Source organism: Arctopsyche grandis, chromosome 1, assembly GCF_051622035.1.
Source record: "Arctopsyche grandis isolate Sample6627 chromosome 1, ASM5162203v2, whole genome shotgun sequence".
Taxonomy (NCBI): domain Eukaryota; kingdom Metazoa; phylum Arthropoda; class Insecta; order Trichoptera; family Hydropsychidae; genus Arctopsyche; species Arctopsyche grandis.
Window position 1 is genome coordinate 38,814,150 of NC_135355.1, and position 16,581 is coordinate 38,830,730.

At 33.3% G+C, this 16,581-nt stretch overlaps 1 protein-coding gene across 1 annotated transcript; it reads right to left on the bottom strand.

Annotated features, from left to right (window-relative positions):
* Positions 1-632: 632 nt before the first annotated feature.
* LOC143910756 (odorant receptor 46a-like) lies at positions 633-1,973 on the bottom strand. Its single transcript, XM_077429355.1, has 5 exons — positions 1,354-1,973; positions 1,172-1,271; positions 996-1,106; positions 764-919; positions 633-692 (listed from the first exon to the last, which is right to left on the bottom strand). The coding sequence occupies exons 1-5, from the start codon at positions 1,971-1,973 to the stop codon at positions 633-635; spliced, it is 1,047 nt and encodes a 348-aa protein (XP_077285481.1).
* Between the last annotated feature and the right edge of the window lie 14,608 nt (positions 1,974-16,581).

The window sequence follows — 16,581 nt, forward strand, 5'->3', positions numbered from 1 at the left end:
AAACAATCGGATAAGAGGCAATTTTTTTTCAGAATTGTAATCGTAAGTGAAACTAAAAAGATATTTGAAATAAAAACGCTATAATTTTGACCATCTTGACGTCTAATAGTAAATTGCCGTATTTATTTCCTTTCTGCCACCCTCACGCTTTGTCAGATTTTAATTGTTTAAACGTCTAGTTCTTTTTCTTTTTCACACTATATCTTATATGATTTGCATTATTGGCTCTCATTATCTCTCATACATCACTAATAGATTATATAATGAATGAAAAAAAGTTTATATTATAATGCTAATATATATGCGTGTTAGGGCCAAATGAGAGCACGTTAGATTTTGACAGATGTCTGCTGACATTCTGGCTTGATTTCCGTTGGACAAGGTACCACTTCTGACATAGTTTGGCTAATGTCAGCAGACATCTGTCAAAATCTAAAGTGCTCGCATTTGGCCGTAACACGTATATATATTAGCATTATAATATAAACTTTTTTACATAAAGTATTTTTTGAAATTTAAATAGTTATAACATAAATTTATAAAAGTTACCACTAACCATCTACAGATCATGTACTACATCCAGTGTAACTTGTGCTTTGTGCAGAGTACGTGTTAAATTAAAATTTGCGTTTTTAATTCTTACGAGACAGTACATTGAACATTGCAAAAAGCGAATACGACCAATTGACCAGCTGAAATGTTAAAAATATGAATTAAAATCATAAATTAAAATTGACTTTATGAGAATTGTATAATAACTCACCAACACAAAAAGTTTCAACGTCAGAGGCATATACATGCCAACTTTAATTTCAATGGGCTTTTTAGTACTTTCAATGAAAACTAAGAAACTTCTCTTCAATTTATTTGAACAATTATACCATTTGCACTCATATAATGAATTATGCAAGTCATAACTCTAAAATTACATTACATTTATATGATTAAAATTAATTTAGAATTTGAATGTTTATTTTATTTGTATGTAGTTTTACCTGAAGTTTAATTTCATTTCCGAGCCAGCAAGCCGTGAAAATATCAATTTTCAGCGCTGCAAAGAAGCTCATATACATTGTGAATCTTCCGAAATTTTTAAATATTGAAACCTGAAATTTAAATATACTATTTTCAATCCATTTTAATTAACTTTAAATACAATGACGATACTTACAGTGGACATTTGAAACGCAATAACGCAAGAGGCAACCGCATCAGTGATAATTTGTACAAATAGAGGAAATTTGTATATGTTTTCTAATCTTTTGCAAAACCTCAAAACAAAAGAAAAAATCCAAATTCAAATACACATCAATGAAACGATTTAAATATGACCTTTTTAACATCATTACGTACTTCGCAATTGTGTTGTAGTGCTCTGCACATTGGGCTAATTTACAACAGCATTCTTGTTCATCTACAGGTGAATTTTCTTGAAAATTTTTGAACCTTTTGATACTCGGCTTATTTACCTCATCCCAATCTGTCATTTCCTTCAGAATGTTATTTAATATTTTCAATTGACTGACAGCGACAGCCAATAAACCAAACACCATTGTATCAATAGCCACACTAACTAGCAAAATGCTAATTATTGCCATTGATTGATAGATATACACCATGAGGTATATGACGAAGTTGTTTATTTCGAAAGGATACCACAAATGCAAAGGAAAATTACTACGATATTCAAAATCTCCGGTGAAATTTTTCACAATGGGCAACACCAACACTAAAGTGGCAGTTATAGTTGCCGTAATCGAGAGAAATTTTATACACTTGGTATTTATATTGCTTCCGTATCGAATGTGTTTTAAATATGATGGATTTTTCGGATAAAAAATATCAGCCTCTATATAATCCAAAACAACTCGTAGTTGGTTTCTCTTTACAATTATTATGATCACTTTTACGACTAAATTCAAAATCGTTACGGAAACGTACATGCGTTCCATCATCGCTTCCAAACTTGTCATGTTCATCAAAGTTTCCGCGAACATCGATGGTACAAAGAAAAATATGAATGTTAATTGATATATACGCAATAATAAACGATGCATTTTATTGGAACTTTTCTCGTTTTGGGATTTGATTGAAAATATACCAAACACTTTTAAAACGCGCAAGTTGAACTTGAAACCGTCCACCATACATGTTGACCTCCCACTTAGTAAACGACTCATTTTGCACGGGAGTGCAGACTTTGATTATGATTCACTTACTGAAAAGTTTGTGCGGACTAGCTGGCTTTTATATGAAAATTTTTGAATTACACAAACCAAAGGTTTTCAATCTGAACATAATTTTTGTTATTTAGCTTGATTTTATTAAATGTTTCTTTGAAATATGGGACATTGCTTAAAATTATCCATCATTTACTGTTTGTTTTCATTGAACATGAACACTCACCTTTACAGATCGCTCCAAAGCAATTTATACAAATACAATACAATCAATCAATATATACAAGCATTTTATACAATGTGATATCAATAGAGTAATTTTTGCTGTATTTTATAATCAAATTGGCGAACACGACTATAAATAATTTGAGATTAGCATGAGAGAGATTGGGAGGAAATTCCGATTTTATAGGAACCGTTTCAATGAAAATCAGAAAAATTGCCAAACTCCGATAAGAAACGATTGACCTGGAGTCACAAACCAACTTCTGACCAGCAGCGGAACTCTAGTAGGACTCGAACTCGTGACTACTCCACTCGAATGGATAATATGCCAACTAATAGTCCACGATGCTATTATTTTTTAAACAGTTTTACACAGATTCATTTATTTCAATATTGTATTATTGAGTCGGATCAAAATTTACCGACACCGACTTTTTTGTATGATTCGACTCCGACTTCAACTCCAAACTCCAACTTCAACTTGAACGATTTAAGTAAGATCGACTTTTCTTTACATCATAAAAAAATTGTTTGGTAGTAAAATTAAAAGCCATTTTCAAAATATCTATAAAAAATTAAACGAATTAAAAAAATAATACAAAAATTGGAAAGTACTTAAGACTAATTAATTAAGTAATACTATTAATTAAAGAAAAAAGTAATAATAAGCTTATTGTAAATCATATTAACAATTAGATACAACATAACTTCTTATTGAATACTTATCTCGCAGATAAAACTCACTGAAGAGATATACAGTGAAATTTCAGATCTGACATATTTGGCCAAAAGTCAATATATATCGTGTATTACATTACATGAAGCTAGACGCCAAATTTGAAATTTATATATACATATGAGAGTTAAAACTATAAATATTTAAATATTAGAGATAACGAGAACCTATAGAGCAAATTTTATAAAATATAGAGTTAATTATAGGCGTTTAAACAATTAAAATTTGATATGGCCATATCAAGGCGAACAGGTTGGAAGACACGGGACGAACGCTTGTTAAACGTCAGGAAGGTCTACGGGCCCCGTTTTTAAAATGCGTTGTATACGATATTTTTATCTCCAACGTAATGACAGACGATACATTAACGTATATTGATGACCAAAATGAGCAATATGGCAAAGTTTGAAAATGATCGGATAAGAGATAAGAGATATAAAAAATGACCACTAACACGAAAACCATGTGAAATGTAAAGGAGGTATGTAAAAAGGAGTCGGAGTCGGTTGATTTTCCACGATTCTGACACCAACACAACCCTGATTTTTCATAAACATTATTTAAATGAACAATATTTTCGTTTGCTAAAGTCATTTATTGAATATCATACAAAACTCTACACATTTTTCGCATACATAACTTCGATACAACGCAGACTGACTGTAAGTCACCAAGCCAAATAATCAATATTGATATAAAGCGTAATTCCTGCTCGATTTAACTATTCATATATGTAAGTTAGTAAATATTATATTGTTGAAAATAGAGCGATAATTTTAGATTCACAGCGACAAAATAAGCACTAATAATAAATTGTTATAAAAAACTTTTAACATGATTTTCAATTGATTTGATATATATGTATATATATAATTTTTCAAATTTTAGCATTCATACATACAATAGATGCAGAACCACTGCAATTGATTTATAATTCATTCAAAAACTTTGAACATAGTTAGGAATATTCACTGACCATCAAATGTACAATTACAAGACTTGTGATTTGCGCATATGTGCATACGAAATCAATTCCAATTATATGGGTAGATACACGTCTCGTTATCCATTCAATTTTTAATCAATTTGTTTGATAGGTCGGTGCTGAATGCACAATTAAATTATTCACAATGGGAAGTAAACATATGTTGGTCGGTAGCTTGAAAGATAGTGAAAGATTGCGATAGTGTGGGAAAATCGCAATTTGTCAAAGTGAAGAATCTGTCGCACTAAGCACATCACTATTCAGAATGACAAATCGCCCTTTTTGGAACTCAACTCGGGACTGTAAAAGAAACAGCATAACCGAAGCGCGATACAAGACTTGAATCTTTGTTTCCCGGTGACATTTTCCGGACGTGACGTCACTTTGCGAACGGAGAGGAAAATGGGGTAGGGGAAGAAAGAGAGTAAATGCGACGAAGCTCAATTTATCGCGAATAACTATCCGACCGGGGAAACTTTAATATTTTCCCTGTGAGTCTCTTTTTTTTGTACACGTCAGTCGCATAATGACAAATGATGGGCACGAGCCTCGACTCGAGGCAATAAAGGCCCTTCTCAGAGGGCAGAGGCATTGTTGAAATGTCTCCTAGGCGCTTTTACCACTATCACTTTACGTTTATTCTGTTCCTTTTTTTTCATCTTCTTTACTACAACATACAGAGGTTGACTTGCAAATAGTTTTTGCTTAGTCTACGAGTCTGCTTAGAATATCGATGATACACCGATGAATTGCTGTAAAATGACACCAAAACATTATTATAAGAGTGCTAGCTGAACCCGGCATACGTTTCAATGCCACAATAACGCGTACAATTCCCGTTCCCGTTATCATTCCTGTTCCCGTTCAGTTTTATATAATATATAGGTATAGATAAATTTGTTGACGTGGACCATCCGCTGTGTGTTTGTGGTACAGCCCTGGATGGTCAGTACATTCGAGTGCGAGGTAGGCGTGGCGCGATTACTGTCACACTCGTGACGTAATGCTTCCATATAGATATATAGATATTCACACTCATTATCACAAAAATGGGTCTACCTCACGGGCTCGAATGTGAAACGCCCGAAAACCCAAATATCGGAAGGCAAAGATCGAAAATCGAAAGATCTTAAGTCGAAAGATAAAAAAGGGTGCATGGTAAACGGTACATACTCACTTAATTTGCGCGAACAGGATACAACAGGAACAAGAGGAACAGGCTTTTCCTCCCGTATTCTACGCGCGCACATTAATACGGGAGGAAAAGCCTGTTCCTCTTGTTCCTGTTGTATCCTGCTCGCGCAAATTAAGTGAGTATGTACCGTTTACCATGCAACCTTTTTTTTGATCTTTCGACTTAAGATCTTTCGATTTTCGATCTTTGCCTTCCGATATTTGCGTTTTCGGGCGTTTCACATTCGGGCCCGTCACGGAAACCGCACAAAAATAAGGGTGAAATCACACGGTTTTTTAGATAGTTTTAAGCATATAGAAAAAAATTCGCGTTCATGGGATGCAAACAAGGTCCTTTCAAAACGGCCAAAAAAAAGACCCCTAGGTGTGTTTGGTAAAATTGTATCCTTGTATTTATCCTTGTTTGACAGTGATCGATAACGGTTTTAAGAAATGTACGAGAACTTCTCACACATCCCACGCTGTGTGATTTCGCCCTAATGGTACTCGATACAATCGTTTGAACTATTTGAAAATATTACAAATTGACTGTAATCTGCATTGTTTCATTTACCTTTGTATTACATAGTATTCAATATTGATATGACCATATTTTTATTTATTTATTGAAAAATCAACAGGCCTCAGATGTGGAAATTCATAAAAATAAATAATAAATATAACAACATAACATCTGAGCCCAATTATATTATAGATTATTAATATACACCCATGTTTAATAACATGACATATATGTATGGTCAACATTGTACATGAGTATTATTCAAGGCCAATTACGAACATCGATCGTCAAGCATTATAATTATCATAGAGAAAATTTTTTTAAACCCCAATATAAACTCAAATATTGGAAGAAATATGACAGGATTACCAATTTGTTAGAACCATTTTTTATACTTCTTATGTTGTTCAAATAGATAAATAAAGTCGTGGGTTGGTCAGATCCGAATTTCTTTATATTGTCCGACGTAAAATTTACATAGATTAAAGGATTAAAGGATTTTAGTAATTCTTCTTTTCCAATATCTTTTCTTTATTTTTGTTTTCTTTTAGTTATTATTTTACCGTTCCAGATATTTTATTTTTAGTTTTCATCTTTTATGTTATTTTCTTTTATTTCGTATTTTGTTTAAGTTTACTTTTTTGTTTTTATTTAATTATTAGTTGTTTTACCGGCTTCGCTCAGTATTTGAAATATAATAGTAAATATTCATTTGTTTTTTTATTAAATTTATTTGAATCCCAAAAAATATAATATTCAACCAATTGAAAAGTCGTCATAGAAACTTTGTTTTGTTTATGAAGTTCCCAACCAAAGATACTTACATCCATACAAAGTCTATTTTGAAATTATATGTTAGATTTGTATAATTCAAACCACGTGAAGTCTATCGGCTTTGCCGCCTTCACCATGTATTTTCAAAAATTCTCGGAAAATATACTTTATTACGGTATTAGGCCATGGGTTGGTCACATCCGAATTTTTTTTTAAATAAATAATAGTAGTAATAAATTTGTAAATAAAAGTAAATAAAACATAGAACTTTTAAAGTTGAAGCTCTCATAGGTGAAGCTATCAAGAAACTCTGAAGCTGAAAAAAAATTTAAGCTCTCGTAGCTGGTATGTGTGATATACATATATGTTTTAATACATATACATATGTACATATGTATAGTGACGTTCCAATGAAAGATTAAATAATTTTTCTTTTTTTTTTAAACTCTCGGAGTATCGATGACTACCACTCTCGGAGTTGATGGTGATGACTAACTTAAATTCTAACAATAATGAGTTTATATACTCTTCTTTAAAACAATGAAGTGTTGAAGACACGTCGTACAATTTTGGCTAGTCAGCGTATAAGGTGTGCTATAAATCAATGCTGTTACTTATTAAATTTGGTGTGCCGCAAATCAATGGTGCTACTTATTAAATTAAGTGTCACAAATCAATGGTGTGTCTTATCCCTACTGGTTAGCTGACTATATTTATAAGCGAGGTACATAAGAGTATGTGTCATTTATATATTTCTTGTATTCCTCAAATACATACATAGGTAAAGTCATGGGTTGGTCACGTTTATTCACAATTTTTACAAACCTCTTCTTACTTCAGAAACGATTTGGTCATGTGAAAAAGCTTGGGTTCTTATCCGATCGATTTCAAACTTTGCCATTTTGCAAACATGCAACGTCCCCTTTGACTATTCCAGAAGAAAGAGTTCATTGCTCGATCGTAAAACGAACGAATCCCAACAGTGATGTCATCATGCAACTACGACATGTGTCCTGAAGACAAAGACAAATGTATATAGATCAATGACCCCGAATTAACCTGGCTAATCACCCCTGGAATTAACCTCGCTACTCGAGGGCAACGTCTCCTTTGACTATTCCAGAAGAAATAGTTCATCGCTCGATCGTAAAACGAACGAAACCCGGCAGTGATGTCATCATGCAACTACTCACACTTGACCTGAAGACAAAGACATCTGCACACGGCACGCTTCAAGCCACAATGTATATAAACCAACGCGCCAACTCCAGACGCCAGAGTGGACCCCTGGACTTCAGCCAGCTCATTTCTCCGAAGCTCAACTTCTTTACATACAATTACCATTGTAATGTTACGGGGACGAGTAGGAGATTATAATAATTAAAAAACACATAATTTTGATATGCGTATATTATATTTCCCAAAGCAGTTTGTATTTACAAGATCTATGCTGACGTGTTTTGAGATTTAATATACAAGTCTCGAATTATAATACAAATTAGTAGTTACAGTAATAAGCTTATATTTATATATTTAAATTACAAGTAACTAGTTACTTATTAAACAGTTCAATCGCCAGTTACTAGTTAGACATTTAAATCGCAAGTGACTAGTAAGACAGTTAAATTACAAGTGACTAGTAAGACAGTTAAATCGCAAGTTACTAGTAAGACAGTTAAATTGCAAGTGCCTTAACAAAAGGCTGGTGGTTGTATGTATATCAAATCTGCTGGGTGAAATCAACCAATCAGAGAACAGTGAAACACATGTCTTAATCCGAATATAGCTAGAGTTTAACTTTGAAACAAAGTATTTTAATAATAATCTGAGAGAAGAAGTAATAAAACTTAAGTCTTAACATATGTGTGAATAATAAGTAATAAGTATGTTAGGGGAGAAGTAAATAAAAAATGGTCGTAAGACCATCGCAAAGGCTAAAAGTGAAGTTAAAACAATAACAAATTGAAATCTGGAAAGAAACATACGTTCGCAATAAAGAACGTTGTGGGGTTGACAACTATCAGAAATATAGGGTAATGTTGAGATTTTTAAAGACATATGTTTCAAATAGACATATTCGAGCAATTATACTTGTGGGGTGAGTATTTGGGAGAGCATCCACATTACAGTAACAACTGAACATAAATAACTAATAGCTAAAAATAAAACTATCACTGTGTGATCTGTGTACAAATATTAAGCCTGTATTGGTTAGAAAGTTTGTTTTGATTTGAGGTTATGGGTTAAACGTCATTCCGTCAGATTCACCAAACAGTGTTGCCACCCTGAATAAAGGCCGGTGTGGCAACACCCAAGACCGTTGGCTCAGCAAGCCTCCACAAAACTATAAATATTTATATATTAGCGATAACGAGAACCTATAAAGCAAATTTTATAAAATATAGAGTGAAAAAAGAAAAAGTAATAGGCGTTTAAATAATTAAAATTTGACAGCGAGATGGCAGGGCGAAAAGTAATGAAACTACCGATGTGAATGATGAATGTGTCAGATAAACGTCACCGTGTAATACGATGCAGTATTTTCAAACGTGTCTAATACGATATTTTTTCACCATCGTAATTGTGGATGATACCTTAACTTATATTGATGACCAAAATGAGCAATATGGCAAAGTATGAAAACGATCGGATAAGAGATAAGGGATATAAAAAGTGACGAAATTACACGAAAACCATGTGAAACGTATAAGAGGTTAGTAATAATAAACAATCCTCTTACAAACACAAACAGTGTTTCCATAGGCCGGGAATCGGTCGAAACCTATCACCCGCCCTATATAACATGTATAAGAGGTTGATCTGAAACTAAGCAAGTTTTTTAGAAGAGCAGACTAAGTACATGCGTATATACATACGTACATACGTATATGTACATATATGTATATGGCAAACCGATGGTAATAAATGTTGTAGAAAGTGGGTGCGGAGTGTGCTATCGTCCCCGTCCGAGGCGACGGAGGCTTTTAAGACTGATCCATTTACAGAAGTTATGACAAACAGTTTGGTCCTGTCACGAATTTAAGTGCTTTTCCGCCGACGAAGTCCATTTCTTGCGCATTGAGCAGATCCGGAGGCCACGTTGATTTATTGCAGGGCGTCCTCGAACACAACCACACTCGCGCGCTTGGAAAAATTAAGGTCGTTAGCCTGGAAAAATGTCATAATCCAGCCGCCGACTTCGGGGCTTTGTGTGCACCGAGCACCAGTTATTAATGGGGGATTGGGGGTAGAACGTGGCGAATTGGTCGCCGGGGTAATTTCCTCTTACGCCATTTCATCAAGATCCTTCAAGAAACATTTCACTCGAAGGATCTGCGATCAAATGTTTATACTGTTGCGTAGGGGTGGGTTCAGGACCCAAATGAAAGGTCAAAGTCGCTTCACAGCATTTATACAACAATTCAAGAGGTCCACACGCAACCACTGCTCACTCCAGAATATCTGATCTACCATGAGTACCTCCTTTTATGTAAAGGACAAGTTGCACAGCACAGCCTCTGCGATCCACTAGTTGTCCATTGTCTGGACATGTACGAGTCCGGACTAGTGGTTCCAAAAACACTCCTGAAAGAAACAGCTGGTTTTCGGTATTTTTACAATTAAAAAGCCAGTTCAGTGGCATTCACTGGTTTTAGAAAAGATTTAAATTTTTATATTGAAAAATAAAATCGTAAATATATATTATAGTATGCAAAAAAAACAATTGCTTATAAATTAAATTGAGTTATAAACATTATGAACTTTCATAAGATCATTATTACATATACATATATTATTATTACAAATATCACAGCCGTAAAATGGCAGGTGCTGAATATGCACAAATAATGAAATGATTTAAATAAGCTACTATCAATAAGAAGAACGCGCAAAAACTATAAATTATGGAAAACCCAATTTGCCGAAATTCTGAAAGGGCTTGTGTAGGTAATTGAAACTATTTTCAATAATATTTTGTTAGTTTATGATGTGGTCTTCGTCCATTACTTTATCTCAAAACCACCGCTAAGTGTCGTACCTTTTTTTGTTGTTCAAAGAATGATATAAAGAAACCTACCTATGATTTACGTAAGAACTCAACCAGCTCTGAGAGAACTCCACTTACAGGTTTCGTTAGCCTAATCCGGGGGTCTATTGTATACACACGAATTTCATTAAGTATGGACATATTTTCTTTCATATATACCAGGAAGGCCTAACAGTTAACCCCAATGCGACTTCCTGGCCAGAAACATTTTACATTAGATACAAATATTATTGGTATTATTATACAAAGTACATAAATACATATCAATTAATATCCACAGAGACATCTATGATCAATTTTGTAAATTTGCAGCATTTTAAACAATTCAGCGAAATTCAGTAAATACATATCAAATAATATCCACAAAGACATTTATGGTCAAATTTGTAAATTTGCAACATTTCATACAATTCAGCGAAATTCGAGATTGCTGAAAATTCCAGAAAATGGGTACGGTTGCCAACTTTTTGGAACCGTTTCAATGAAAATCAGATAAATTGACAAACTCTGATAAGAAACGATCGATCTGGTATCACAAATCCAAGGTCTGGCCAGCAGAAAACAGTGGGATTCGAACCCCTGACCACTCTGTTCAAAGGATTATATGTTAACCACTAGTATATAATATTATTTTATGTTCATAACGAAAAAATAAAGTGAAACCCTAAATCATACAGGATGGCATGCATAGATAGACTCCAACTGAGTTGGGCGTATCCTCATGTCATTGTTAATTCGTACGATTTTATTATTTCAACAAGTCTTTCCTGCATGCAATCATCGTTATCTATCACTGCCAAATATAGGTGTGCTAATATAAAGACAAAAAACTCCAGGAAAGTGCTGGAAAAGCTTGAGTTGAGCCCATTTTGCGAGAGAATGGGTAAGGTTGCCAATTTTTTGGAACCGTTTCAATGAAAATTAGATAAATTGACAAACTCTGTCACAAATCCAAGGTCTGGCCAGCAGAAATCATTAGGATTCAAACCCGTGACCACTCTTTTCAATCACTACGTACCAACCACTAGTATATAATATTACTAGTATATTACTAGTATATAATATTATCCTCATGTCATTGTTAATTCGTACGATTTTATTTATTTCAACAAGTCTTTCCTGTGTGGAATCATCGTTATCTATATCACTGCCAAATCTACATGTGCTAATATAAAGACAAAACACTCCAGGAGAGTGCTGGAAAAGCTTGAGTTGATTTTTGGCTGGGATCGCCATAGCATAGATCAGACATGCTTTTTTCTCTCGCTTAGTATCGCTAGAAGACTGTTCGGTTACATATTATCCAAAAGTAGCGTGTAAGATACGCTGTGGCTTATTTATATTATAAATCTCGATTCTGCTTGTGGCAACAGAGCATCATTGTGCTGATGAGGAGACGTCAACTTTGACACGTCTAACACGCCAGCAAATTGACGTCCAACACGTTAGCACCATTATATCAAATTTCCCGCACATGTCTGGATACATGTGAACACACAAAACGGTTCCAATTAGAACGTGCATATTAGATTTAAGACTTTGCTGACTGTTTGTATGAAATATGCAAGTGCAATATCGGATCATTACAGGTCTAAACTATTCAAGCGCTTAACCTTACATTTTGAATGGTAAATTAGCCTTATGAATATTTCCTACTCTTCAGTGTATTTGAATACGTTCTAGGTTTCAATCGTACTAGAACAATGAATTCAATAAATCATTGCGGAAAATATAATTATTGGCCATGAAGGTTGTGAGCTGATATGTAAGATTTATGTGAAATTTGTAAAAATTGCCTGCTTCCGAATTTAATAAGCATATGTATGTATGTATGTATGTACATATGTCAAAACAGTGATTTTCAAAGTGTGTGTTCAATTCTAGTTAATGTTCACAATTTATTTTCAGACATTTTTTTAAAAATGCTTATTTAAATTATCTGCGGTGTGTTTTTTACGTGGATTTATCATGAATTGATGATTCAACACAAATGTGTATATCCTATGCAGTGGTGGATTTATACACAAGAGGGAAAGGTACTTAGACAGGGGTCTTGTGTTTTTGAAAAATATATTTTTGATGAATTATTAATTAATATTAATATTAATTATAGTTTTTCGATACAAGTCCAATATGACATTATGAAAGTTGAATCACTTTCAGAAGGAAGAAGGGCGCTCGTTGTTTTACTAAATGCATCATATTTGAGCTTTTTTAATTGGGAGCTTTTAATATTTTGAGATTGGGATCTTTCAAAATCGGGGGGCTTTTAAAACTTGCAGCTTTTGAAATTGGAAGTTTTTGAATTTGAAAGCTTTTGAATTCGAAATTTTTTGAATTTGAATCCTTTTGAATTTGAAAGTATTTGAAATTGAGAGCTTTGAATTTGGGAGCATTTCAAACTAGGAGCTTTTAAAAAATGTTATCTTTTTAGACTTTGAAATTGCGACCTTTTAAAATTGGGTGAATTTGAGCTTTTAAAAATTGGGGGATTTTGAGGCTTTAAAATTTTGAGATTGGAAGCTTTTAAAATTGGCTGAGTTTGAATTGGGAGCAATTGAAATTTTGAATTTGGAAGCTTTTGAGTTTTTCAAATTGGGAGCTTTAAAAAGTTGGTAACTTTTGGAACTGGGAGCGTTTAAAAATTGCTCACATTCCATATTTTAAAATTGAGAGATTGACTTCTTTTGAAATTGAGATAATCTAAAAATTCTGAAATTTTGAATTTGGGACCTTTTAAAATAGGGAGTTTTTTGAATTCAAGAGCTTTTAAAATTGAGAGCTTTTGATATCAAAATCTTTTGAAATCGAGAGCTTTTGAAATTGATAGCTTTCGATCAACTTGAAATTGTTATCCTACATCACTATGATTTTTATACGGTCTGTATTTAACTGCTTGATAGCTTTTTGAGCAGTTATTATAATGAGGTAACAGTTTACACGTAGTTTGACATACGAAGTTGTATTGTCCTATTAATTTAATATATTTGGCCAAAAATCAATATACATACATATATCGTGTATTACATTATATGAAGCTAGACGCCAAATTTGAAATTTATATATACATATAAGAGTTAAAACTATAAATATTTAAATATTAGAGATAACGAGAACCTATAGAGTAAATTTTATAAAATATAGAGTGAATTATAGGCGTTTAAACAATTAAAATCTGAAATAGCATATCAAGGCATATCAATAAGAGTATCAAGCATATCAAGGCATATCAAGGCATATCAATAGCATATCAATAAGAGAAAAGGTTGAAGATAGATTATGGTAGCCTTACGTACCGTCATAAACGTCACCGTATCCGAGATTCTGGATATTTGTTACGCATTGTATACGATATTTTATCTCCAACGTAATGGCAGACGATACATTTACGTATATTGATGACCAAAATGAGCAATATGGCAAAGTATTAAAACGATCGGATAAGAGATAAGAGATATAAAAAATGACCACTAACACGAAAACCATGTGAACTGTATAAGAGGTAAGTAAAAATACACTTGTTCCATCTAAAAATCTTCAAAAACAAAACCGATATGATGACGACACAGTTTAAGAAACTATGCACCGAACTAAAAACAATTTAATTCCTAGAAATAAAACTATAGCGCATGATTTATTTTACTTGTAATTACTTTTTTTTAATTTTTTTTCATACATTAAAACCGATTCTGAGGGCAATGATAAGACGTTTGCGTGGCCGATGCAAGGTTCCGTTCTGTATAATTAGACCTAGGGGAAAGAACGATCGCACAATGGCGTGATGATCTTATAATCAACGAGGAAGAGACCCGATACACCCTTTGTTCGAGTTCACTGCTAAAAATAATAATAACAACAACGTGCTTTGTGTCCCTTTGGCCGATTTAAAAAGTCATTGTACCACTATTAATCATTTGACAGCTCACGCAAAACACACCTACCTCCAAAGACCCATTCTTGGAATACATACATAAATATAATCAACAACAAAGGATTTACAGTACACTCTTTATTATCCGGGCTAACGCTGGGGAGGAAGGGCACGGATAATTAAAAAACACGGATAATCCGAATCATCAAATTTTGACTAGGTTTCGAATATAATATCATATTTACAACACAAATTTTTGCTTCATAATTTTAATACTCATAGATAAGTAGCCGTTAGTAGTTAATACTAGTGTTGTACCGTTTTATGACTAATGTAATCATTAGTATCTTCTTTAGTTGTAGTATCACTCTTATTTTCTTCCTCTTGACAAACAAAAGAAACGATATCTGTATCATCCATGCGCTTAAAATCTAGATCACTTAAATCATGATTGAGAAACATCACTCCTCGATGTTTTCCTTATCCACGTTTACAAAACATTTTAAATTTTCCAATAATCCACATATTTCAGATATATCATTTGCTTCATTCTCTTCAGAATCCACTAAATCTGTTTCCATGTCAGGAAAAATCTTTCTCCATGATCAAACAAGTGTTACTGGCTTTACTTATGACCAAGATTGTATTATGTATTGCATCCAATATCGTCATTTTTTTCCTGAAATTGATCATATGTACATACATTTAAATATGATTTAATCTCTTGGGATCTTGAGATCTGATATGTGTATACGTACTCTAATGATCATCCCACTCCCTAGTGATGTGAATATCAAATACATAGCTTCAAATTTCGTATACGCAGCAAGTAGTCAATTTTGACTTAATTTAAGATTTTCAACTAAAATTATTCGATTTTTTTTGTTTCATCTATGTATATTTATGTATAGTATACAAAGCATAAATTAATCATTTTGAAATCGTGAGAAATTTGGACCTCCTGATTTTGACTGATTTGTACTCATTATCAATAAATTTTCACATTCTTTTATTACAAGGTCAAGCTCAACAAACTCATTGATTAGAGTTCATTATAAAAATACACTATTCATTTTTGCTTATCGATCTTTATAATATGCTAGACGTTCAGCCAAATATCAACAAATCCTATTTACGTTAAAATTAGATTTACTTCGCTAATCCGTCAGATAATATTTCCTACATTCTTTCGATCGTAACATAATTTTTACAAATTGTACATACAATAGATACAGATGATTTGTGACAACAGAAAAGATCATTTTTTGCCAATTCTGAGGAACCGTTTCAACAATGATGAGATAAAAGTGGAAAACTCTGATAAGAAACAATCGATTTGGAGTCACAAATACCCCCAAATCTAACCAACAGTATAGTGGATCGAACCCACTGATCACTTGGTGCTAAACATACACGCTACAATTAAGCCACACTGCTGGCTTAATGGTAGAATATACTGTTCTGTGTCAATATTAATATAGGAACCTCAATAATTACATATAAATGAAGGCTGTATATGGTAAATTTTGTCAACGAATTCGTCACCGTTGGGCAGATGGGAATTTGCAGGCTTCGCTCACATCGCTTACCATTTCATACTGGGGTCCCTAAATCTAACCAGCAGTATAGTGGATCACTTGGTGCTAAACAGTACCAAGTGATCAGTTTTTAGCCAGCAGCATAGCTCGGCCGTTAAGATTCTGCTTACCGTTGAGAGGTGCCGGGTTCAATCCCATGAGCTGACCTCGATTGAAAATAAATTTTCTGAGTATATATGTAGTGCTACTAGTTAAACCTGGATATATGTGAATCCAGGTCGATCATTTCCTATCAGAGTTTGCCAATTTTCTCTGATTTTATTGTTGAAACAGTTCCTGGTAAAATTGGCTTAATAATCTTCCTACCTACTATGTCACCACTATTTATGTACAATAAAATTTATATATATTTCATAGATGTCTCGTTAATTTGTGAGTTTTTCAATGTCTCGTAATTCAGTGACTTGTATAATAAAAAAAATGCTGCAATATTTGTAATTGGCCAGGAAGGCGCATTAGGGTTACCTG

Coding starts and splice junctions, on each gene's coding strand:
- LOC143910756 (XM_077429355.1), bottom strand. CDS start 1,973: ATGACAAGTTTGGAAGCGATGATGGAACGCATGTACGTTTCCGTAACG. Junction 1,272..1,353: donor CACTACAACACAATTGCGAA/GTACGTAATGAT, acceptor TTTTGTTTTGAG/GTTTTGCAAAAGATTAGAAA. Junction 920..995: donor GAAATGAAATTAAACTTCAG/GTAAAACTACAT, acceptor ATGTAATTTTAG/AGTTATGACTTGCATAATTC.